This window comes from Nicotiana sylvestris, chromosome 8 (assembly GCF_000393655.2).
Source record: "Nicotiana sylvestris chromosome 8, ASM39365v2, whole genome shotgun sequence".
Taxonomy (NCBI): Eukaryota; Viridiplantae; Streptophyta; class Magnoliopsida; order Solanales; family Solanaceae; genus Nicotiana; species Nicotiana sylvestris.
Window position 1 is genome coordinate 148531890 of NC_091064.1, and position 25693 is coordinate 148557582.

Genomic DNA, 25693 nt, shown 5'->3' on the forward strand with positions numbered 1-25693 from the left:
GCGTTATTTGATAGGTGACGGAGGCATTTGAACACCGAACCTCTGAATGATGTAACTCTACTTTGTAACCCATTTTGGGTGAATTATTGATGAATTATATTTTGGTTTAGACTACATTCAGTTGCTGGTCTACTTTTACATCTTGTACTTGGTGTTCCTTGCCTTCTTGGTACTTGTGTTACCTAAAACTGAAATTACACTAAATACATACCCAGTTTACCACTTTTTACCTGTAAGATAGGCACCATAAAGTAGGGCACAGTGATTAACTCATACATTTGTAAACTTGCACTAAAATGACACATGATAATAGAACTATTCTAAGTTTACCACCTTTTACCTGTAAGATAGGCAGTAGGGCACAGTGATTAACCCATACATTTGTCAACTTGCACTAAAATGACACATGACAATAGAACTAGTCTATTCCGTGAGTTGCTAATTTTTTCTCACCCAAATAAATCTACACTATCATGCCTCTTGCAAAATGAAGCTTCAAGAAAAGGCTTGTACAAATTGGTTTCCTTATTTAGCAAATGGAATTAAAGCAAAATAATGTTAAATGAAATAATAATGTCTAATCCATATCTTTTGACAAACAATTGGACAAGTATTTGTATATAAGGCCAAAAAATAAAAAAATAACCACAGGTATACCGATATTTATATATATTACAGCGAGAAGTTCTACCCTGAAACTTGCTGCTACCTGCAGCCTTTCAATAGGTAGGAGGAAGGACTTGCAAAACTGTTGTTGCTGGTGCAAAAAATTTCAGTTTCCTTTCCCTTTCCAGGGGATCCACATTCACTGAAATCAAGAGTACGCCTCTCACTCTGCAAATGAACAGACAATAGGAAAGTTAAAAATTTCAGTTATCTTGACTAGGAATTTACAGATGAGCAGCTTCCTAATTTTTCATCCTTCAGGCCCACTTAGGCTGAGAAACTTTGAACATGACCAGGAATTTACAAGAAAGCTGTTACTGTAATCCAAATGCCTCATTTTCATTTCGGAAAACGGCCAAAAATGTCCCTAACCTATTGTAAATGGCTCACAGATACCCTTCATTAACCTTTTGGTCTAAAAATACCCTTAACGTTTTCTTTGAGTTCAAATATGTTACTAGGAATTTACAAGAAAGCTGTTACTGTAATCCAAATGCCTCATTTTCAATTCGGAAAACAGCCAAAAATGTCCCTAACCTATTGTAAATGGCTCACAAATACCCTTCATTAACCTTTTGGTCTAAAAATACCCTTAACGTATTTTTGAGTTCAAATATACCCCTAAAACTGAAGGAATTCTGTTATAACTAACGGCTCAAGAAATTAAACCCACAACTCCCTTAATCTCTTCGTATTCTGCAACTCCATGTTTTTCTTCTTCGTAAATTTCCTTACTCCAATTTTATTTTGTCATAATCTCTTATCATTTTTGCATAAAACTTTATTCATTTGTACTAAAATTTTGTTTCTTTTGTCCGATAATTATGTTTTACCTTTGCCAAGCGGAATTCCAGTATTTTTGGGCTAGTTTTGGTGCTTAGCATTCACGGAAGACTCCCTACCTGTGATGAATTCATGAATAGCATGCTCAAAGTCATCACTGTATTCATGAATAGCTCCCTATTTTGACTATCTTTTATAGGTACTTCGGAGTTGACTTTCAAAAACCATTAAGTCATCATAGATGATAAAGAATGTAATTTGCTAACTCCATCAATTTGTAAGTCTTTCTTTCTTTCTATTTTTTAAAGTCAACATCTTAATTAATGAATCTGCTAATTAGACAATGTAGAATTGACCAAATTTCGATAGAATGGTATCATTTTGAATATAACCAAACACTGGGCTGGGAAAAAAAATGCATGTACCAGAAACTTAGAATTCATGGATCGGTATCATTTTGAATATAACCAAACACTGGGATGGGAAAAAAAATGCATGTACCAGAAACTTAGAATTCATGGATATTTATGAAGAAAAGGAAGCTCACTTGGCTGAAGAAGACAAAATGGAGTTGCAAAACAGGAAGAGGAAATGGGTTATGAATTTAAGTTGAATTTAACAGGTAATCGTCTACTGGATTGAATTTACTAATAATGGGTGGACTATATCTGTTAGCTTCAGGGGTATATTTGAGCCCAAAAAAAATGTTAAGGGTATTTTTACACCAAAAGATTAACGGAGGGCATTTGTGAACCATTTTAAATAGGTTAGAGGCAATTTTGACTCTTTTCCGTTTTCATTTTATATGGCGGTGTTTGACTAGGCACGAAGTTTAAGAAAGAAAGAAAGAAAGAGACTTTGACACATACTGAAAGTACCCTTAAAGCTTGTAGTCTAAAACTTGCCATGACATTTTAAAAATCAAAAAAATTTCAAATATAGAAAGGTGTCATCCTTTTGGTACAATGAAAAAGGAAATAGTGTCATGTAAAGTGGAAAAAAGGGGGTATATTATTATTTCTACTCGAATAACAGTATTTTCCTTCAATTTCATTTTTGTGGAGTTTTTTTAAAATAAAAATCGATGAGGAAAGAGATGTTAAAATTCTCAAAAACTGCATAATTACTATATCTGAAAACACATAATGAATTAGAATAGGATATTAAAAGTTTGTCGTTGCTGGGCACAACAATGGGATTGGACATACCATAACATTTGCTGACAAAAGAGAATGATTTTCATCTGCTTTCTGGTTTTTGGAGTTCCTCCCCCGTAGGATCGACTCTGGAGTTTCACCTCCCAAGACCTCCTGGGCATCTGCAAATGCCCCTGCAGTCTGCTCACTCAATTGCTTCATTAATCCAATAGCATCATAGCTTCTGTCACCTGGGCTCATAAACAGCGCAAGATCCTACAAAAGTTTCAAAGTACTTAAGTGTGAGCATGGAATTTCAACATACTAAAAGAGCAAACGTAAAGATATTAGTCACACAATAGAACATATAATGTAATTTACTAAATCCTGTTTACCTCAAAATTAAGTTCATTATCAAGTCTTGGGCTTGACAGAAAAGAGTTGATGAACCATGGAGATTTCCAAGCTGAAGGAGATTCAATACTCCTTTTATAAGGCGTTTCTCCAGATCTGATATGAATAGGGTCAATGGCAATTAAATTTGTAGGCCCAGAAATGCAACGTGGAAAGGATGAAGAGAAAACAAAGGAGAAAGCATAGGGTAAAATGCTTCAACGGTCTTACATGCTTACAGTCTCAGCGCCAACTCCATTTCCTGAAGTTTCAGCTGAGTTGTCCAAGGCTGTTGGTGCTGGAGCAGATTGCATTGATGTAGTGATGACAAAACTACTTCCGTCTTTCTTTCCACGTATACGAGGAGAGCAAATAACAGAAAAACATGAAGTCTCAAATGAAGATGAAACAGAACCTTGATTTGATGCAGCTTCGAGTCGTCTAGCATACTGATTTCCTAGAGCTTTACTGCAGAGATTTGTAGCTCTACCAGACTTGGCTCCAAAACGATCAGGAGAGAAGAACAGGTCACTTGCGTTCAGTTCAACCAGAACTCCAGAAGGTTGTTTTATCTGAAACAAGCAGAGCATAAAAGTTATATCCAATTAAAGGATTCTCTGTCTAACAATTTGATCGGGTCTTACGAACACATCCGAATAAACATACGGTTGTCATAACCATATTAAAACTGTCGATGAATTTAAGCATCAACCGAAAATTAGATTGACTATAAACAAGATGTTACAGTATCTTGCAACAAGACTATAAGACTAGATTGACTATAAACAAGATGTTACAGTATCTTGCAACAAGACTATAAGACTAAAGCACCAGCACGTTAAGAATAATGGAAACAAAGGAAACGGAGACAGTCAGGATGCTTGAACAGAAAGGAAGGAATTTCTCAACATAGAGCTCCAGTTTTTTGGTTGTATAAATTTTTCATTAAATTATTTTCGGATATTTAAAATCGATTGGTAATGCTAAATACTGACACCACCACCATTCTCAGAAAACACAAAGTGGTGCCAAAGGAAAAAAATATGACTCAACTCACCTTTCCAATTGCACTATTGGCTCCACCCTTTGTGCCCTTCCTTGTTACTTTCTCTTTAAAGTGAACTTCACCTCCATCTAACTGTCTCTCGCTGGAAAGTCCATTGCGTACCTTGTCCTCCTCCTTACTTCCATCTTCAGTTGGATTTATGTTTTCTTTATCTTCAGATGAAGCTTGAAGTTCCAACGTCTGATCCATAGTTAGAGAAGACTTTGTTGCTTTTTCATTTGCAGCCTCGTCAAACATAACATCTAGTCGAGAAAAATCCTTAGACAGATCAGAGAATGATTCTTGACGGAGATCACTTCCAAGCTTCTTTTCACATCTCTTTTCTGACAAAGGTGACACCAAATCACGGTGTCGCTTCTTTAATATGGAAGGTGTGCTGGTGAAAGTTTTGGCAGCACTTCTCAGGACGGCATCTGGACTTCCATCTCTAGATGGTGAATCCCACAGCCTAAATGGAGTAAGACAGTTCACAGAAGTCATCATCAACTGGCGGATGCCAAGAGGGCTGTACTCTTGCTGTGCATCTGCACCAGATTGTATAAGATCACAACTGAAAAATGGAATGTCCAAGCTCGGAAAACGAGGAGGCTCATAGTATAAGGCTCCTCCATCCTTCTGCTCTTCTGGTACGCTCGAATTTTCGTTCACCAATGGACATGTTTGAATAGTATTTGAAGGAGTTGAGCGAAAATCATTGACAGAAACTAGCTGTAGAGAATCTTTAGTTTGATCCAGTTGCTCTTCCAGGAGAGGATCGTCCATTATGTTGTCACAAGGAGTACCAGATTCAAAGGGATATAGAAAACCATCAGAGTTACTTGTGTGGGACTCCTGTGCTGGGTTTCCCTGCGATGGATTATGAAAGTGATTTGCGGCAGTACCAAACATGAGTGAGCTTTGCTCTGAAGAAAACTGTGAAGGAATAGAAAATGGTTGACCGGATGAAGTTCCCATAACATGTGAACACAGAGGGTTGCAGCAATTCTCTATAGACATATTTCCACCTTCAGAGATCTGATAGTTCGACGATTGGCAAATCAAAGAATCTGCAGTTTCATCAGCACCGTTCATACCAGTTTCAGAGGGAATGTATTGTGGAATTCCTGCCTCAGGGTATACCATCCCGCAACCCTCCACAGAGGTAAACATCTCATTGGGCTTATCTAAACCCACAACCATGCTTCCGACATTAGTCATTTCATACTTCACTGCATTTTGCTGTGGAAAGGTAACCATTTCGTGATTCCCATTACCAGTTAAACACTGCATGAAGAGCCCTGAAGAATCCTGCATCAACTCCAGCGGAGAAATATTAGGTATGTCATCTGGATTAAACTGCCATTCTTTTCCCATGGATGCTGCCCAGTCATGTGAGAAGTTATGCTCCAGGAGCTTGGATTCGTCAAGTTCACTAGGCACTTCTGCCATTGAAAAGGTAATATCTTCAAAGGCTGGGGTATAGTATTCAGAGCATGGTGCTGAACTGGAGCTTGGGTCCTTCCTATAATTTGAATCCTCCAGCAACTTGCCCTCCTCTCTTGTATGTACAAATGTATTGCCCATGTCACTTGTAGACTGGGAACAGCCTGCAAGATTTGACCCTTGACTGCATTCTGAAGCTTCCTCCATTTCGATTCCTTCTTTACGAACACTGTCATCTTCACTACTCTGTTGCAACTTCGTCGAAGAAGGGATTGATTGGTTCTGACGGTTGACATTAGGCAGAGAAGGGAACTGTGCAAGTAAACCGGATGCCAAATACGAGTCCAATTTCTTTTTGACAGAACTATTCCAGTGATTTTTTATTGCATTATCTGTCCTGAAAATTGTAGCAAAGTCTTTACATGTCACATAGAATAGTGTAGGAATGCTCAGTGATGACAACTTAAAAAGAAAATGGAACCAAAACAATCTCTTGTTCTATAAAGAGAGTGGCCAACAGCTTGAAAGTACCTTCCAGGCAAATACTTTGTTAACTCTGCCCATTTATTCCCGTAAATTTGGTGGGCGCGAATCAGAGTCAACTCCTCCTCCTGCGTCCAAGCTTCCTTGTTTATTCCAGGATTCAGATGATTGTGCCACCTGGAAAGATCACTCTTAATAGTTATTATAGCAAATTCACTAATATAAGAGAAAAAAAAATTTAGAGCTTCATATTCTTGAGAAACAACAACAACAACAACAAACCCAGTGTAATCCCACAAATGGGGTCTGGAAAGGGTAGTGCGTACACAGACCTTATCCCTACCTTCAAGAAGGCAGAGAGGCTATTTCCGGTAGACCCTCAGCTTAGGAAAGGTAAAAGGAAGGGCAACAACAAGCACACCAATCAGAAAACCGAAGCGAAAATACAAAACTAACACTAGGTACTTCAATCAGAAAACCGAAACAAAAGCAACAACAAATAATAACAGAAGTCAAAGAATACGAAAATACACAAGTGACACCTAGTCATGTACTAAAGCTACTGTTACAAACAAGGACAACGCTCTGCTACAAACAGTCACCTGCAATTTCAATTATGCTAAAAGAAAATGGAAGGCAAATGACACCAGAAAACTCCTATGAGATCTAAGGACATATGTAGTGCCAAGGGCATATTTCCATGAAAAAACAAATATTCTTCTACGGAAAGAACAAGATGCCTCTTATCATGCCATTGACATACATATCTATAATTTATGGAGACTTGTCAAAGTATAAGTTGAGGAATAGCATCTAGCAGTTAGTGAAAATGGTTAGGATGGGAAAACAGCAATCAAGTTGGTTAAAAAAATGTTCATTGTGAGCTGGCTGCATACGGGGGCATCTTATGAGGTTAAGAGGGTTGCTAGGAGTGTAAATTTCTCATTTAAACTGAATTAAACAAGTTAGGAAGAATTAGGAAGTTGAAATCCCACAAGCTGCCTCACACAAACTCTCGTAGTCACAGCAGAAATTTGGAGAAAATTGACACTAAACAAAGTGAAAAAAGAAGAGCAATACATATACCATTTAGGAAACAAAAGAATCAACTACTTGCTTACCTTTCTCGACATTGTTTTCCAATACGTCCCGGCAAATGTTGAGCGATGGTGGACCACTTTTTGGGGCCATATTTCTTAACTAATTCAACTATTACTTCATCCTCCTGCAAGTAAGTCAAAAAGTAAAATAGTTAAAAGCAATATAAAGGACATGGATGCCGAGTGTTCCAGAATAATCACATATTATGCAAGCATATGAACTTACCTCTTTAGACCATGGACCTTTGACAAGTTCAGGATTAAGAACTTTCTGCCACCGGTGCAAGCATTGTACATCAGTCCGGTCTTTAAAACATTCCGCTGCATGGAGTAAATTTCTCAGATCAGTACATCATCTTCATGTCCTTAATGCTGAAGTAGCAATAAGCTGATTTTATGTCAAATAGTCTCTGCTATAACGACTGGGTGTGTCATAAAACTTCAAATGCAGTTGTAACTTGTAAGTTAACCGATTCAAACATAGCATATGTTATAAGTTATAACAAGGAGAGGCTCCGATCCAATGCCTCAACAAATGAATCCAGCAAAACATTTCTACAGAAAATGATAGTGAGAAAGGTTTTTTTATTCGACAAATTGGGAAGACCAACTCATTTAACTAGAACATCTCTAACTCAGTTCAATCAATTTATTCATTAATTGAGCCAGGAGATATGTGACTACCAGCTGCTTCCTCTTATCAAATATGGATACTATGGTAGAAAATATGAGTAGAACAAGTAGGGAAAAATGACCAATTGAACATTTGATGCAGAAGACAATGGCAGCGAATCTCTGAGCTATCAGGTTAGAGTTGCTCCAAACCGACAAGGTTTACTTCAACTAAGTACTACTATTAAGATGCGCATAAAGAATTTGTACTTAATGTCAAATGGAGAACAATCTGGAAGCAACGAGTTAACTGTTGCTTTAAAACCTGTTATGAGAAAACTGGCGTTGCGGAGAAACTTCATCGAAGAAAAGGCTGAAAGGAGGGGCATTTGTTTTGTACTGACCCAGGACCAAAGAGAAGAGAGATGTTTTTTTTATTTTATGCTGTGGGATAGAGAAGTAAAATAACCGTAAAACAAGTTAAAAGCAAACACTCTATTTCACTCTTGGAATATGAAAAGTTTTCTCTTTAAAAGCTTCCTTGTGTAGATTCCTGCGATGAATCCAAAAGAACCCACAAATATAAACACACCATATCCTATTCCTGAAAAGAAAACAGCCTCCCAAAGATGACCTCAAGGTCTTATTCTTGAGCTATGATCAACTTCCAACTCTTTCAACTCAAAGTAAATGTTGATTTCTGCAGGTCTGACCAAAATGAGAAGGAACCAAAGTGAACCAAGAGGATGTTTTTGGCCAGCATTTCTCAGAGACTTGTACGTTAATTTACTTAGTCCATCTTGAAATGTCCACTAATTGTGTCTTACACATCGAACAGCAGCCCTAGTTTGGACCTTTATTTCGTGAACTACGTTTGACTTTTTTCTTTTTAACACAAAGTATATGTTGACACTAGGCATAAATGTAAATAAGGTCTTTCATCCTGAAATTATGGTTTCGCACATTATAGCAGGTCAAAACAAGGAGGAGCACTGGTGCAGACTGCAGACATCATTGAAAGGGCTTGAATGTAAGCTACTTAGAGAAACAGTTCTGCTCGTATGACCAAAACCTAAGAGAAACTGGCAGTTTACCGAAGCTGATAAACAACTTTTATTTCCTGCGGCCATAAAGTCACCACTCATTCAGAAAAACTCACGCTATTGTAAAAACAACACATCAACTTTCTGACTGTATAACTCAAGTAATCCACTAAGAAATTCCATATTTTCATTAATCCACCTGCAGAGGCAGTCTTGTTAAAGTGGACGAGAGATGGCGTTTGCCATAAGCATCTTATGTTAAAGGTGAAACTAGAAAGATCAGCAGCGTGCCCCATGAGGCCATGAATGTCAGGCACATTATGTTGTTAAATAACTTGATGATGCAACTTTACCTATTTTTTTCCAGTTTTTGCCCTTAAAACGTTGGACAGCTTTGCGTAGGATCTCGTCCTGAAAGAGAAAAGGATTTGTGTTGTTAAGACTATATAAAACAAAAGGTTGAAATCTATACTGAAATTGGTCATACTACACCACATGTATGTAGAAAACGAAAATCGAAACCTAGGGATTTCAGAAGGAGCCTTAGAAGTCAAGAACTAATGCATATAAAACTTCAACTAAGATGTCCAATCAATAGGCATCTACCACATAGGACACTTCAAGCGTTCTTTCTACATAGTGACTTCTCAATCAAATTAAATCCTTGCTATCATGTAGATTCAAATTGAGTACCGTTGAATGTATAGATCATGAGAAATTAGCAATAGACCCTTCGAAGAAAAGGGGGAACCAGATATTTTTGGGCTATATTTATACAAGTTAAGGAGGCTATCTGCCGCTGCTAGGTAGGAAAATGGACAAAAACAGTCAGGCCCATATGTTTCACTGTGCCTGCCAGCATGCTTTGTGATATTTGGAATGAAAGAACAAGAGAAGTTTGTATGTCTATACGTACTATTTTTAAGGACAAACTGAAAGATGTACACAACGTAGATAATCCTTTTGAGTTCCTACATGCTATAGTAACTATACAGAAACTGTACAATACACTCTCCTTTTTTGTATCACACGCTGTACAAATCAGCATTTTCTTATTGCTATATCGATGAAGAGGGTGTTTGGTTAGCATTTTCTTATTGCTATATCGATGAAGAGGGTGTTTGGCTAAGCTTATAAGCTAGTCAAACCGGCTTATAAGTACTTTTTGGCTTATCTACGCGTTTGGTAAAATTAAAAGTGCTTATAAGCCAAAAGCAATAAGTTGGTCTCCCCCAGCTTATCAAATTTCAGCTTATAAGCACTTTAAGTTTGACCAAAATATTTACTATTCTATCCCTAAAATACTTCTTTTTAAAACAAAACTCTTCGTATATTCAGTTCTTCAGCTACATATTATTAATTTCAGCACTTTTATCCAAACACATAACTGCTTATTTTTTAAATCAGCTTCAGCACTTAAAAGTGTTTTTCAGTACCTAATGCTTATCAGCTACTCCAAATAAGCTAAGCCAAAAGGGCTCGAAGTTATGTTACTTATCAAAAACAGATATTCCTGGGCTTTATGTGGAAACAGTTACCTGAAAGAGTTACCGTACAAATTCAGTTTCTTTTATGAATATTAAAGAAATACCATAAACCTATTTAAAGTTTTAAAATATGTAGCAGCTAGCAGTCATCACTAATGCCCTCTTAGCATAATTTTCTACTACCCAAAAGCATGGACAGCTCAATCAACTATGTCACAATGCAAACAAGTTGGGATCAGTGATATGAATCCTATCTCTATGTATATATTCTTCCCTATGAGGATTCATCAAAATTTGATTATTGTAACTCCCCCCTCTTTTGTTTGTACTAGGGACCTATGCCTCATAGGCATGGACAAGAACTTTTAATTAGGTTCAACCATTTTGACCATATTCATATTGTTATAGTGCTTGTGACAGTTTCCATCCTAGGAACGTATTACCACCATCTCCCAACGGAGGAAAAGAAAATTTTAGTAAGGAAAAAGAACAAAAAGGAAAAGCACATGCATTTAAAAAAGTAACTATCCATTGCTTACCAAAATGAAAGGAAATAAATAAAGAATAGCTTGAATGAAAGAAATTTCGACTTTTTTTCGATGGAGGAAGTGCCCACTTACTTCTTCAGTAGTCCACTGCCCCTTTGTCGAACGTCTCGTAGGACCACTAGTTCTCCTGTTAATATTAGCACCAGATGAGAGGGTAGTTCAGTATTCAACACGCTATTCAAGTGAGATTTATTGAGGTTAGTAATCTGTCTCAAAATTCATCTCAATAGCCTTGTCATGCCCTATCCACTAAAAGACGGAAGGGTTTGTGTAACATAGCAGTTCGATAAAGAAAGTGCACAAAATCACATAATGGCACTCAAAATATATGGTATGAAAGAAGCAATGGTCCAGTGCTTTGAAAATTACCCATGCAAAGGCCGAACTCTTTGGAGACTACTGCTAGTGCCATCTGAAGGAGTGCTTATTCTATCACTTTCCATAGTTGTTTGACACAAAGGCAAATCTGCATAACCCGCCACCCAAAGGTTGATAATTCTCTCCAGAATGTCTTCTCCAATTCATTATATGCCACCCTAAGATGTTGGATCTCCTACCTGCATAACAAAATGCATGGCTCATATTAGGGCAAAAACAACAACATTGTGATTGCTAAAAAGCATGAGATAACTATTAAAGAAATAATAACCATTCAAAGAGGCCTCGACTGCCTCATTTATCATTATGCCACACCTGCTCTTTCATGAACAAACCAAAAGTCCCAGTTTCAGCAATTAAGTATATTTCATGCTAATTCTTATAGTTTTGGAAGTAAACTAGCTTTTAACTTTATGTTGTTCAATTTGTGCAATGTCCTAATTGTATATAGTTCTAAAGAATCCATTTCACATGAAGTTTATTTAATTGAAAAGCAAGAAATTCGACAAACAAAGGAAAGAAAATCCAGCATATGAATTCCTACTGAATCGACGAAAGCATAGAAAACGTCCACCCTTCTTACCATTCAAGTATTCTAAGCCATGTGGGGTCAATGAATGCTATACAATCAACTTATCCTTTTGGGTGTCATGATCAGAAAGAAGAGAATATAGCATACAATTTAATGTGAAATGACAAGTTTTAATAAGCTAGGTTGTAAACGTTGAACTGAATTTAAAACTTTGCTGTCAACTCATTAATATTAATTCTTTTTGTCTTTCTTTGAGGTCTAAATTAATATTGAGATTTAATTCTTAGCCCCTTTCAATTTTCTTCTCTTGATTAATAAATTTCAAAAATCACCTATGCACAAATACTAAAACAAAGTAAAGCCGCAGCTCTCTTAATAAATATAGTCAGCTTCCTTCAAACTGAAAAAGTGAAAGCCATATCTATAAAAGCTACATTATCATCGACGCCACAAATCATAAATTGAGGGTTCAGTAAGAAAACACACAAATATAGGTAAAGAATACGCTAAACGAAATCAGCAAAATCAACAGCAATCTCAAGAAAGATCAAGAATAAGAAATTACTAAAATGACCCAACAAAAAGAATCTGATCAAACTCATTGGTTTCCTTATTAATTCAGGTGTAATTTTTAAAATAAAAATCAAATTAGGGTTCAAAGATACAACTTTTCACAAAATCAGGATTCAAACTTTATGATACCCAAATACCCAAGAACTCATTAATTAACAAATCACTCAAACCCAAAAAAAGATAATTAAAGAAAACCAATTACCCATCAAATTTTTCAAGGAAAATAAAAAGATAGTAAAAAAGGTCACTTACCGAACTCAGCTTCAAAAAATCCAAGAAAACCAATGGAGTAATAAAAACAAAACACATTTGCAGATCCCAAATACAAAAAGGACAAAAATTCAGAGATGACTTGTAAGATCTGCAAATGCACTGATAAAAATTTAGAGAGAGAAAGTCTAGTCCAGAGAGAGAAAGAGAGGTGGGAGTGTGGTGTTGTTTGAAGAAAATAATGAGAAAAACGGTCTCTTAGGAAATTCAAATGTTAAGGGAGGGCGGAGTATAGGGTTTTTAAGGTTTCAAAAACATATTTGGGACTGGTCAACGGTGGATAATTTGTATGTAAAGTAATCTCAGCCGTCCGATTGGTTTTATTTTTGATAAGTTTTCAAATTTTGTCAATGTTAACGGGCAAGTTTTTACCTGCTACCTGCTTTTGCTATTTCCTCTCTCTTTTCGCTTTTTAAAAAGCAGGCAAAGGCAACTCTTTTTTTTTTCTTTTTTTCAAGGAGGCTAGATTTAGTAAGAAACTAAATTTAGCTCCAAGAAATGCCAATTTATAAGATTGTCCCTCCCATTTTATATAACGTTTTTTTTACTGTGCATAAAGTTTAAGAAATTAAAAAAAATTGAAGCTTTTTATATAAAACTAATAGATATTAGTGGCTACAAATCATAAAATGTGAAGTACATCAAAATACGAGAATGTATCATTTTTTTTAAATCCATATTCACCATAAAAAAAAATACATCCCAAAGTTTTATTCTTCCAACATTTTGAAATTTAATGTTTTCAAAGAAAAATTTAATCGCTTAGAAGCCGTAGCATACACGACGTAGGTCATTATTAAGATATAAATTGCGACAAGTTTAAAGGGGACTAAGGGTGTGTTTGGTATGACAGAAAATACTCTCTGAAAAATATTTTTTCATTTTCCACTATTTGATTGCACAGATAATTTGAAAAATATTTTTCTAGGTATTACATTTTTCTGAAATTGGAGGAAAATGACTTCCCTAGAAAAAAGTTAGGAAAACATTTTTCAAAAACTCTACCTACCCTTACATCTAACCCCAACCCCCTCCCCTTCTCTCCCCTAGCCCACCTCTCTCACCCCCTCTCTTCAAAAAAGTTTTTTTTTCAGATTTTAGTTTTTTTTTCTTTTCTGTCACTACCTACCCAGCTAACCCCCTCCCCCCCCCCCCCCCGAATTTTTTTTAAATTTTTCTTTTGTATTTTTAATTTTTTGTAAAAAAAAATTACAGCACCCCACCCCCCCAAAATTATTTTATTTTTTGTATTTTTAATTTTCTATTTTTTCGTTTTCTGCACCACCCACCCACCCCAATCCCCTCAGCCCCTCTCACCCGCGGCAAAAAATATTTTTTTTTATATTTTCAGTTCTGGTTTTTTATTTTTTAGTTTACAGGTTTGAAATTTTACGAGTTCCAAAGTTATGAGTTTGCATGTTTATGTGTTTGGAAGTTTGCGGGTTTAGAAAATATGGAGTTTACGAGTTTAAAACGTTATAGGTTCAAAAGTTTACCAGTTCAGCCGACCGACGAGTAACTAGCGGCGGAGCCACGCCCTGAAGAATTCATTCCCGAAGGGTGCGTCCTTGACTCTGACTTCAAGGTTGAAAAGACCCCCTAGGTTGCGGGCCGATGTGAGCCAATGTCGGCTAAGACGAGGAAGTTTTTTCTTTCTGCGGAACAGTTTTAGATGTTTTGACCATTTTGTTTTTGTGAACAAGAGAGAACAAAGATTGGGATATTTGGTGTTTTGGGAAGACAAATAAAGAAACTCAAAATCTTGAAAGTAAAAGGTTCTATAGAATGCAAAGGAATATGAAGATAGAAAGTAAAGTTTGGGCAAGACAAGGAATATACATTTATAGGTTGAAGACGACGGTTCAGAATCGATAATGGCCGACAATAACTGATAGGCATTAAATGCCTCGACATCCGAACGGACGGGACATTTCGGTGCCCAGTTATCGCGGACGTCATGGTCGGGCTCGTCACTTATGTCATGGAAAACCGAGGGGAAATTCGAAGACTCAATTCGTTTCTTGTCATTACACTCCAAAAAACGAGGGGACTATCTGTATATAGTCAAAGTCGGGCAAGCCTAATTTTGTATGACTAACCGAAATTGGGGTGACAGATCAAGGCTCAGTCTCGGTTATATCAAACCATGGTACGAAGATGGATCGGTGAGCTTGTGGATCAATGACCGATCAAGATCGAGACCAGCCGGGATCGAGACTAAAGCGAGAAAGAGATCGAAGGGAGCCTGCTAAGCCGAATAAATGAAAGCCGAGATATCCGTGATCGGGCAAGGACCGCGGCACGTATCAAGTCAGGACTGGTTATTTAGTCTATTATGAGATTTGCTTCTGTAATTAGAATTGTACCATAAATAGAATTCCTCTACTATATAAAGAGGGTCCTGGTCATTTTGTATTCATCATACACTCATGCATAATCAAGCAATATATTATATTTTTTCTCTTGCAAGCTCTATTGTTCAGTTCATACTTTTCAATAGCACACTCAGTTGTTTCGAGGGTGACTTAGCTCGAGGGCCATAGTTGTTCATCACAGTGGTTTTATTTATTTTACTATTAATTTCTAACATTAATTCTTATATTTATCATTTTGTGCCAAGTAAAATCACATATCCTTAAAACCACTTATAAGTTTAATTGTTATCCAATTTTAAGGGTAAACAGTTTGGCGCCCACCATGGCATCGATCATACGATCAATGTTAGGCAAGGGAAAAGAATCCTTGGGGCATGCTTTATTCAGGTCTTTATAATCTACATACATTCTAAGTTTGTTTCCCTTCTTTGGGACTACCACTACGTTTGTTAACCATTCGGGATACTTTGCTTCTCGAATGGATCCTATTTTGAGAGTTTGGTTATCTCATCTTTGATGAAAGCGTGCTTTACCTCGGACTGAGGCCTCCATTTCTGTTTCACCAGGTGAAACTTCGGGTCCAAGCTTAATTTATGAGTAGTGATCTCTGGTGGGATCCCTGTCATATCGAGATGGGACCAGGTAAAATAATTCATATTAGCTTTAAGAAATTGAATAAGTTTTTTCCTTAAGCTCAGGAGTTAACCCCGTGCCCAGTTATACCTTTCGATCGGGCAGATGCTCGATTAGTATGATTTGTTCCAGCTCTTCGACTGTTGATTTGTGGCATCAGAATCATTGGGGATTATAAAGTATCGAGGTATCATATAATCATCATCCCCGTAAGTTCCTTGCTCCTCCGGTTGGCTCGAGGCTGGTGGTTGTGGTTGACCTCCTGCTTTACCTTTGAATATGATCCATTTGTTATTGAAAGTGTCGGTATCGGTATCACTTCATCGATTGCAAACATTTCCTTAGCAGCAGGTTATTCCCCGTACACTATTTTAACTCCATCAGATGTCGAGGAAACTGCCCTCATGTTATGGATCCAAGGCCTTCCGATCAGGGCATTGTACCTCATGTCACCCTCTATTACATGAAACTTTGTTTCCTGGATGGTCCCGGCCATGTTCACTGGCAAAATAATCTCGTCTTTGGTGGTTTCGCTCGCCATGTTGAAGCCATTAAGTACTCGGGTTGCGAGCACAATTTGATCTTGTAGGACGAGTTATTTTATGACCCTCGATTGAATAATGTTGGCCAAGCTACCTAGATCAATCAAAACACGTTTAACTTGAATTTTAATCATAAGGACAGATATTATCAGTGCGTCGTTATGAGGTTGTTCGAATCCCTCTTGCATCCTCGTTCTTCTCGTAATCAGTCACGTGTTCACTTTTCCCTTGTGATCGTCACCTTGGTGCATTTAAATATCGGTCCTTGAGGAATATCGATCCCTCTAACGATCATGTGAATCACGTGTTGTGGCTCTTCCTGCTCGTGTTGTCTGTTCGGATCCTGTTTTTGAAGTGGTTCTTGGCCCGATCACTTAAGAATTCTCGAAGATGCCCCTTGTTGAACAATCGGGCTACTTCATCCCTGAGCTGTCTGCAATCTTCTATTTTATAGCCATGGGTGCCATGATACTTGCATATTTGGTTTGGGTTTCTCTGGGCCGGATCGGTCTGCAGAGGTCGAGGCCACCTGGTATCTTTGATACGCCCAATGGCCGATACTATGCCAGAAGCATCTACGTTGAAGTTATATTCTGACAATCGAGGTGCTTCTTCGGACCCGACATCCCTATCGGAACCACTCTTGCTCATGAGACCTCGAGAGCTTCTTCCCTCATCATTCCTTCTATCATTCCGAACGAGGTTGCGTCCAGGCCCGTTATTTCTCCGATCTTCACCGTATGGCTGATATTTAGTCTCTGTTCGACCGTGGTTCCCGGTCGAAGTCCATTTTAACTCTGTCCATGGGCTTGTTAGGATAAACCGAACCGGTTGGATCCCCTAGTTGATCATCCTCGACCCTGATCTTTGACTGATACCAATTATGTACATCAGCCCAAGGGACAGCTAGATATTCGATCAAATTCTTCTTCAACTACTGTGAAGCTACGGAACTCCGAGTGTTGAGACCTTGAGTAAAAGCTTGAACAACCCAACCGTCGGTGACCAGTGACAAATCCATTTGTTCCATTTGGAATCAAGATATGAATTCCCTGAGCATATCGTTGTCTTTCTGTCTTACCTTGAAGAGGTCCGACTTTCTGGTAGCGACCTTAATGGCTCTGGCGTGTGCCTTTACAAAAGCATTTGCAAGCATATCAAATGAATCAATAGAATTATGTGGTAAATTATGGTATCATATCATAGCACCCTTCGATAGAGTCTCCCCGAACTTCTTCAGCAATACAGACTCAATCTCGTCATCTTCCAAGTCATTTCCCTTGATGGCGCACATGTATGAGATGACATGCTCATTTGGATCTGTGTCACGTTATACTTCGGGATCTCGGTCATACGAAATTTCTTGGGGATTGGCTTCGGAGCCGCACTCGGGGGGGAAGGTTTCTATACAAACTTTTTTGGAATCTAGTCCTTTCAATATCGGTGGTGCCCCCGGATTTGGTCGACCTTGGAGTTATAAGTTTCCACTTTCCTCGATCTTCTTTTCTCCTGTCTCGATTCGCTTTTTCAGTTCCTCCAGCATCTTTACAATAGCAGGACTGATTTCTGATTCTCCTTCATTCGAGATTGGCACTGATTCGGCTCTAGGAACAATTTCTTATGATGGCTCGGGCTCGATCCTGCTAGGTGCACGATTCAGATTTTGGAGTTGCGCTATTGCATCCTGTTGAGTCTGCAGTATTTCGAATATCATTTGAAGGCTAATCCCACCTTCTTCACTGCTTTATGCATTCTGATCGGCTGTTCGAGCATCTCTGCAAATGCTATTTTCAGGATCGACTGGTAATTTCCATTAATGGCAATATGGGAGCTGACGTCGATTGGGTCTACAGGCCGGGGCTCCATCAGGGTTGATTGGAGGTATCCGTTTCCCGGGGCGCTATGTTGTCGTTCTCGCCATGGAGACCAAGGCCATTGTCTCTGTGTGTGGGTGATACTTGAGAGTTTGACATGTTGATCCTGGAATCAAAGACACTTCAAAAATAAGCGTACAATAGTGTGTGTTACGAAAATTGTACCAGGCAACCATTATTATCCTTAGCCCCACGGTGGGCGCCAAACTATATATCCTTAAAATCACTTATAAGTTTAATTGTTATCCAATTTTAAGGGTAAACAAATCTCTTACTAGAGATATAACGCTTAAATTAGCAAAAAATTGTGTCTAAATTTTCAGCAAAAAGGTATCGCTCCCTTAAAGGCAATGTAAGAGCTTAATGATTAATCTTCAAATCTTAAGCATTATGCAAGATGAAAATTTTATCTAATAGAAAAATTGTGTAAAGATCTTCAAATATTAGACATAGTTCTCGATGAAAACTTTTGTACAATGAAGTAAAATTATACCAGCGTATATTTTAATAAAATTATATGAAATCTTTAAGGAAGTATGTACTAATATAATTTTTTTAATATAAGTTGTGCATAAAAGTTTTAAAATATTTAGTCAAAATTTCTAGACTTATTATTGGTAATCTTAGAAACTTTACATGATTGTTATAGAGGAGTAATTTTATAAAAAATGTACTGCTAAAAAATAGAGGTTTTTGTTATAAGTAAAAAGTTGTTATAGAAAGATAAAATATCGTACTCGAATAAGAAATTAGTTTCGAGAAAAATTAGGCTTTGTAGTGAAAACTATTATATAAGAATATTGTTATAAAGAGGTCCAATCTATATTATATTATATTAAAAGAAGAGTAGTGAAACATGTGGTTAAGCCAAGTGACAAGCTAAAATGAAGTCATTTGGCAATTTTAAGACAACATTAAAAATTTGAATTATAAATAGAAACATATTTAATGGAAGTAGTCGTACAAGATTTTCTATAGGTGTGAGCACGTGATTTTTGCCCTATATGAATTACTCCCATAAATCCAAAACAAAACAATTTCTTTCAGTATTTGCAATTTTGGAGATTTTCGTGGCATTTTCTGGTAGTTGTTTGCATTTGTCTGTGCATTTTTATTTTATTTAATTAATGAAAATTACAAAAAATATGTTGCATTTGCATTTAGGATTTAATTTTACATTTTTAGGATTAATTGACAAATTATTTTATAAAAAATAGGAAAAATCACAAAGATAGTTTATTTTGCACTTTTAATTTTAATTTTGAATTTTAGTAGTTTTTCCTTTAATTTGGTTTTAAATTATTTATAATAACAATTATTAAGGATAATTAATTTAATATGGTAGGATAATTTGGTTTACAATTTAATTTAGGTTTTAATTTTAATTTTGGAAAAAGAAAAAAAAGAATTGAAAAGGAAAAGAAAGAAATAAGAGGGTTAAATCTGGGCCGAAATCAACCCAGATTTCCCCAGCCCAAACATAATCACCCATGTACCCGGCCCAAACCCACGACTGACCCGGTCTGGATCCCCCCTCAAACTAAACGACGCCGTTTCGATCAGTATTGATCTGAGTCGTTGATCTCCACTTGATCGAACGGCTCGGAACTAAAGCTTGGGGAGTATTTATATGTCCGAATCTTCCCCCCCCCCTCAAAACCCTTTTACTCAACACCCCACCAGAACACCCAAGCTTAACCCTAACGGAGCCGCCCCAATTTCCACCACCATCCACCGGCGGCGCCACCTCCAACCACTCCCAAAATGACACCTCATAACCATCAAGAGCCCCTCATTCCAAATTCCCCTTCCGTTTGCCTCGAATCAACCCAGAACATCTCGAATCTGGTTTTGAAAGAAAACCCTAGCGCTGCCCTTGTGCTCTCCGGTGGCGCCACCGCCTTCGTTCAGCCCCAAACTAACACCCCACAACCCCCAGGATCCCCTCATGCCAAATCCACAATTACTCTCCTTCGAATCGGCCCGGAGTTCCGCGAATCTCGAATCTGAGGTCAACCCCAAAAGTTCAAAACCACACTGCCGTCAATCCTGGTGCATGCATGGGCAGAAGGCACCGTTCTTCGAGGTCTGAAGTTCGGATTCAAGGTTCGACCTTAGCTTTGTTAGGGCTTTTATCTCCGATGGATTCCGAGTCTAAATCGGTAAGCCATTTTCTTCTCTTGTCTTCTCTTCCTTTTGATTGTCTTATTCTCTTCCTCCTCCTCTTTTCTTTAGTTTAAACTTCTTATACCAGTCTGACTGAAACTCGACTAATCTCTCGAGTTTAGATTGGTCTTCCGGTCATTGTCCTTCTCTTTCTCATGAAAGTTTGTTTTCTAATATCTTTAGTCCGTTGTGTCAATAGCATGGATAACCTTCTGATCTTGTTTTCTGTTTAGCCATCCAAGTTATTTTAATTAAGTTACTTCAACTGAGTTAAAACCTTGCCTAGTCATTGTTAATTGATCAGTAAGTTAGTAGAGTTGCTTTGAAATCATTGCAAGTTATCATGGCCCGCAGATTTTTTTTTCTTTTCAAATAGATAAGGTTTCGTCTGGGGCTTTGGTTTGTCTTTAGTCCATTTGGCAAAAGGCAGCCCAAATTGGTTTGGGTTCTTGGGGGTAAATTCAGTCGTGGGTTAATTTGACCCATGTTTCATTTGGGGTTTAAGGTAAATAACAGGGGTATGGGGGTTAGTTTGGGTAGTCTTAGTGAGGGAATCTACTTGTAACTGTTTGGGAAGCTTCTAGGAAGCTGGGAGGGGACTACTTTGCAAAGTCTGAATTTAAACCAAGGGTGTTTAAGCTAAAACGAAAATTAGGGAGGGACTAGAAGTGCAAAGAAAAACATTGTCTGCCCTATTTGCTGGCCTATAAGGCATTCTTACTTGCCATAGAAGGCAGGGATTAAGAACTGAAAAGTAGAGAAACTTGGAAACTGCTGAAAAAATATTGAAAGGGTTTGAATAATATAAAAAAATACAAAGAAAAATCACAAAATTACTGTTACATTGAAGCTTTCTGCAATTCCTGGGGTTTTCAAGTTCGGAAGTAATCTCTGATTCATTCTGGGCTCGAAATGGTTTAGAGAATCTGGATTTGTTGTTTTTGAAATGCTGAAGTGCATCCACTTCACTGTTGATCTTCTCACCTTTTTTTTTTGCTCTAATTATATCAGGTATTTTGAACTGTGACTGAAAATGATGCTTGACTGAGTTTCTGTGTGAAGATCTGTAAACCGAGTTGAAGTTAAATGACAAACATTAGTGTTGATTACTGCTTGATTCTGCCATTTTTCTTTATTTATTTCATGTTTGCCTAGTCTAGCTTATTTTGCATACTCCATTCCTTGATATTACATTTGCTTTAAGTGATGGATTCGGACCTTGTCTGAATGTAGTTGATTCAGGAGTATTTATTTGGACTTAGTGTAATATGTGTTAGTCCAATGATGTCAAAGTGTCACTTAGTTCTGCTTCTACTTGTGTGTGAGCTTCTTGCATTTTTTAAAAGGGCTTTCAATTGGGTATAGAGTGAAAATTTCTTGTTGAAGCCATATTGTCAAACATATACATGTGTTTCGAGGTTCTTTCAGGTATTTTGATGGAAACTGAAATAAGAATTGATTGTGTTTGATAGCTAGGCTAGTTGTGTGAACGATAATGATGTTCTAAGGAGGATTCATTCAATGTTCCAATTTCAGTAATGATTGGTAATGGGTCTGTTGTTATTTGGGCACGGAATATTCTATTTTGGCAAGATAGGGAGATCGCCTGTTGAGTTTTGTTGAAATAAATCTCACTATGAATTGCATATTCACTTCAGAAGATATGTTAGCGTTAAAATATGCTTTGCATTTGAGTCAAGGATTATCAGAATTAGTTCAAACTTAGATTTTCTTGAATGATGTAATTTGCCTCAAACATTGGCGCTGGATCGTGAAACTGGGCTACCTTCTTTGGCCTAGTTAGGCCGAATTCCTTTTAAGCGATGGGATTTTCATCTGGGTTCATGTCAAGCCCAGTTGCTTCTTTTGCTGGTCATGTAGTAATTGGCAGTTGGCCGTTGGGCCTCTAACCAGCCTAGGCCTTTTCATAATCAAACATGGATCATCTATTACTAGTTTGTTGATATTTAAATTTTAGCTTAAACATTAGCATAAAATAAGTAGAAATCCTCTTACGTCTCTTAATCAACTAGTTATGCTCATCAATTAATTGAGGTGTCCACATTTAACATAAATAGTTATGGCTCTCACAGTTAAGTCTAGAAGTTAGAACAAATCGTTGTGTCAAACAAAATTATAAATGCATGGCCCTCTTCTAATTTTTTATGATTTAGATACAACAAATAACCAATTATCGTAGTTTGTTTTAGGCACGTTTAATAGATTATCGTGGTTATGGACACGTTCGTGTGACATGATTACGATCTTAAAAACAACACGAGGGATGCGTCCGCGCAACTTCAACTAATTTTTCTTGAATAAATAAACAAGGTGTTATTAATTATGGACACGTTCGCGTGACATGATTTTTGACGCACCAAAGGAAAAGAGTATACATACGCGTAACTCAATCATTTACAAATAATCAAGTGATTTAAAAGCGGTTAATAGACAAATGCACATAGGATCTAAAATCAGTAATTAAATAATTTTAATAAGCCAAGTATGATCAAAGCGACCGTGCTAGAACCACGAAACTCGGCAATGCCTAACACCTTCTCCCGGGTTAACAGAATTCCTTACTCGGATTTTTGGTTCGCGGACTGTTAAACAGAGTCAACCTTTTCCTCGATTCGGGATTTGAACCGGTGACTTGGGACACCATAAATCTCCCAAGCGGCGAATCTGATCTTTAATAAATAAACGATCCCATTTCGATTGTCCTTTAATTGGAAAAATTTCCTTGTACTTATACCCCCTCGGGTGTGTAAAAAGGAGGTGTGACAATAGGTATCTTTAATTAAATTTGTGTATAATCAGTTATGGTAGGTATCCTTTTTTGAGCAAGAATCAATTAAAATTTCGTTGAAAATCTTATACACTAATTTTAAGTTGAAATAATAATTCTTTATTTAGTATAAGTTTTGTATCTAACCTTATTTGTGAACAATATACATTATTATAGGTATCTTTAATTAAATTTTGTGTACGGTTCAGTTATGGTAGGTATTCTTTTCTAAGAAAAAAATATTTAAATAAATATTTTGTATCTTACAAAATTGATAGTTCATATCCAACGATCTCTTACTATTGAAAAAATATTTATTATAAATTTTACTTTAGAGCTAAAAATATTTTTTTAGAAACATGTGATGTAATTAAATTAGTGAATTCCAAATGTTTGTTAATGCAGACTTTATATGATGAGGTTTAAATTTATTGAAATGAATCTTGCAAATGTTTTGAAAAATGATTTTTAAGGAAAAAAGACTTCTAAACTGCCATATCTCTTGCATATCTTTTAGACTATTATCCTTAACGAAAAATAGAGTTATATAAATAACTCAGATAATTAATTAAGAATAACAAGGTAATCAACCACGTCAAGTGGTGTGATAAGAAAAAGTTAAAGTAAAAGTTAATAAACATTATAATAAAAATATTGAATTTAGATTAAAACATATTTAAATTGAGATAAAGAAAATTTAAATTGAAGGATAAAAGTTTTTGAATTGAAATCTTAAATCTTGAATTAAAAGATAATCTTTTTTTGAATTGAGATTCAAAAATCAAGTTTGATTGAACGAAGCATTATAATACTATTAAAAAAAATTGCAGATCTTATTGATTTTTCTTCATGCTTCATTGCTGTTAGATCTTCTTTTATGAATCAAAATCTGTAAATGTGTAAATATAGTATTTATATATTGTGTATCTATATTTGTTAGAGATGTGATACTATATGATATATTATAGGAATATGATATTATTAGAATATTCTTAGGAGAGATTTTAGGGAGTATGAGCTTAAACTCATGTATATATAATCTTCTTTCTGGGAAAGAGAAAGCAAGTCCGATCCATCTAAAAGTTGTACAATCTCTAATGTATTATTTTTCCCATTGAAGCAGTGGTAGTACAGTAAATTCTCCTTTTCTTTCTTATTTAGGAACCTTTGAAAAAAATTTATAACCATGATACGATATTGTTCTTAATGTTTAATTCATTCATTTTTCAGAAGTATATCATCATTTCTTAAAAGTAATTAGTATGATTTTCTGGTGAATTTGAATATTATAAGGTTCATCAAGTTGATATAAAATGAAGGCATTCTGCGTTGTTCATAATTGGATAATGTGTATGCGCTATATATAATTACAGATAATTATTGTATTTAAATTTTCAGTCAAATATTTTATAATATCATCTATCATTTATTTTGACTATTTTGATTTCAACAGTCCTCATGTTTGGTTGAAGAACATAGAAAATACTCTTTAGAATATCTACAAATAAATAGTAATAGCTACAACTGTTAAATATTAGAGAACCCATGAACTTTGTATGGTAATTATCTCAATTGATTGGATCCATTTGATGCATTGTTCTTTAAAATAGAGCATCAAGGACCGAGAACAGCTTCTTTGTAATATAAGATGGTATCGATTATCTCCTGAGTTATTTTTTCATTAGTGTACGCATTGAAAGAACATGATTTGAAATAGTATATATGTCTAGAAATAATGTCGAATTGAATTGTACTTTGTCTTTACTATGACTTAATTCTCATTTGCTTATTTTCAAACCTTTTTATGCACTTTTCTTTTAGCTTCTGCAAATAATAGAAGATATTATTTGTATGGTATGCCAGGAATACAATTATTCAGATTTTTTTACTACTTTTCTTTATTTAAATAGTAGTAATTTAACAGTTACAAAATTATTGAACATTTAGAAAAATAAAGATCAAATTACTTTTAAACAAAAATTATTTTGTGTTGTTCTGTCATAGCTAAACTTAATTTTATTCTTCTTTTTACCATTTTTTTGCCTTCTCAACCGATTGAATTTTACTGAAATCAATGAATTCCTAGCTATAAAATAAGAGTATCAAAACAAATTAAATTTAAGAGTTAGACTAAGTATTGCATAATGCAACAACGAACTAACAAGGTTTAAAAGGTTGAAAGAATAATATTTATTTTAATTTGAGATGATAAATTATTTTTTATTTGTGAAGAGCAACGATATACACTAAATAATGTTACATATCTCAAATCTCATTAAGTAACGTCAATAATAAAAATATGTAATAATAAAAATCCTCTGAGCAACATAGTGAAATGTTAAAAATAGAAAGAAATTTCTCTTGTAGAAAATTTTCAATAATTTAAATAAAATAGAAAAAATTATAGTTAATAGACTTAATACAAAATAAAAAAATATTAAAACATTAGATAAAAAAGTAAATGAGGAAAACTAATCAAAACATCATAGTATAAAAAATATACAAAATAGGGCACATAAATTTTAAAAATAAAATAAAGTAGGAAATACAAAATTATTATTTATATATTAAATATTCGAAAAACTGTTAACAGTATAAGAAACAAAAAAATTTAAAAAGTAGGAGAAATAAAAATGTATATCGATATATAAAATGGAATAATGGACAAGGATACTAACCCATTAATAAAAGCTTTTATATCTATGTAATAATACGAAATAGCCGATAATGTAATAAATTAAAATAATAAATAGAAAAGTTAATTAAAGCTATATAATTAGTTTCCTTTAATTTTATTATTTTATTTTTGGTTACACTGCATTA

At 35.8% G+C, this 25693-nt stretch overlaps 1 protein-coding gene across 1 annotated transcript; it reads right to left on the minus strand.

Annotated features, from left to right (window-relative positions):
* Positions 1–507: 507 nt before the first annotated feature.
* On the minus strand, positions 508–12696 carry LOC104231376 (transcription factor MYB3R-1). The gene is made up of 12 exons (XM_009784364.2): positions 12475–12696; positions 11109–11296; positions 10812–10866; positions 9058–9115; positions 7276–7370; positions 7071–7174; positions 5998–6126; positions 4036–5863; positions 3210–3550; positions 2981–3095; positions 2658–2861; positions 508–834 (listed from the first exon to the last, which is right to left on the minus strand). The coding sequence occupies exons 2-12, from the start codon at positions 11180–11182 to the stop codon at positions 706–708; spliced, it is 3132 nt and encodes a 1043-aa protein (XP_009782666.1). The 5' UTR covers positions 11183–11296; positions 12475–12696; the 3' UTR covers positions 508–705.
* Between the last annotated feature and the right edge of the window lie 12997 nt (positions 12697–25693).

What these genes read in the sequence shown, in the direction of transcription:
- LOC104231376 (XM_009784364.2), bottom strand. Translation starts at nt 11,182, where the DNA reads ATGGAAAGTGATAGAATAAGCACTCCTTCAGATGGCACTAGCAGTAGT. An exon ending in CCAATAGTGCAATTGGAAAG is followed by an intron (nt 3,551 to 4,035) that starts GTGAGTTGAGTC and finishes TGCTTGTTTCAG; the next exon opens with ATAAAACAACCTTCTGGAGT. An exon ending in TTTTGTCAGCAAATGTTATG is followed by an intron (nt 835 to 2,657) that starts GTATGTCCAATC and finishes GTTCATTTGCAG; the next exon opens with AGTGAGAGGCGTACTCTTGA.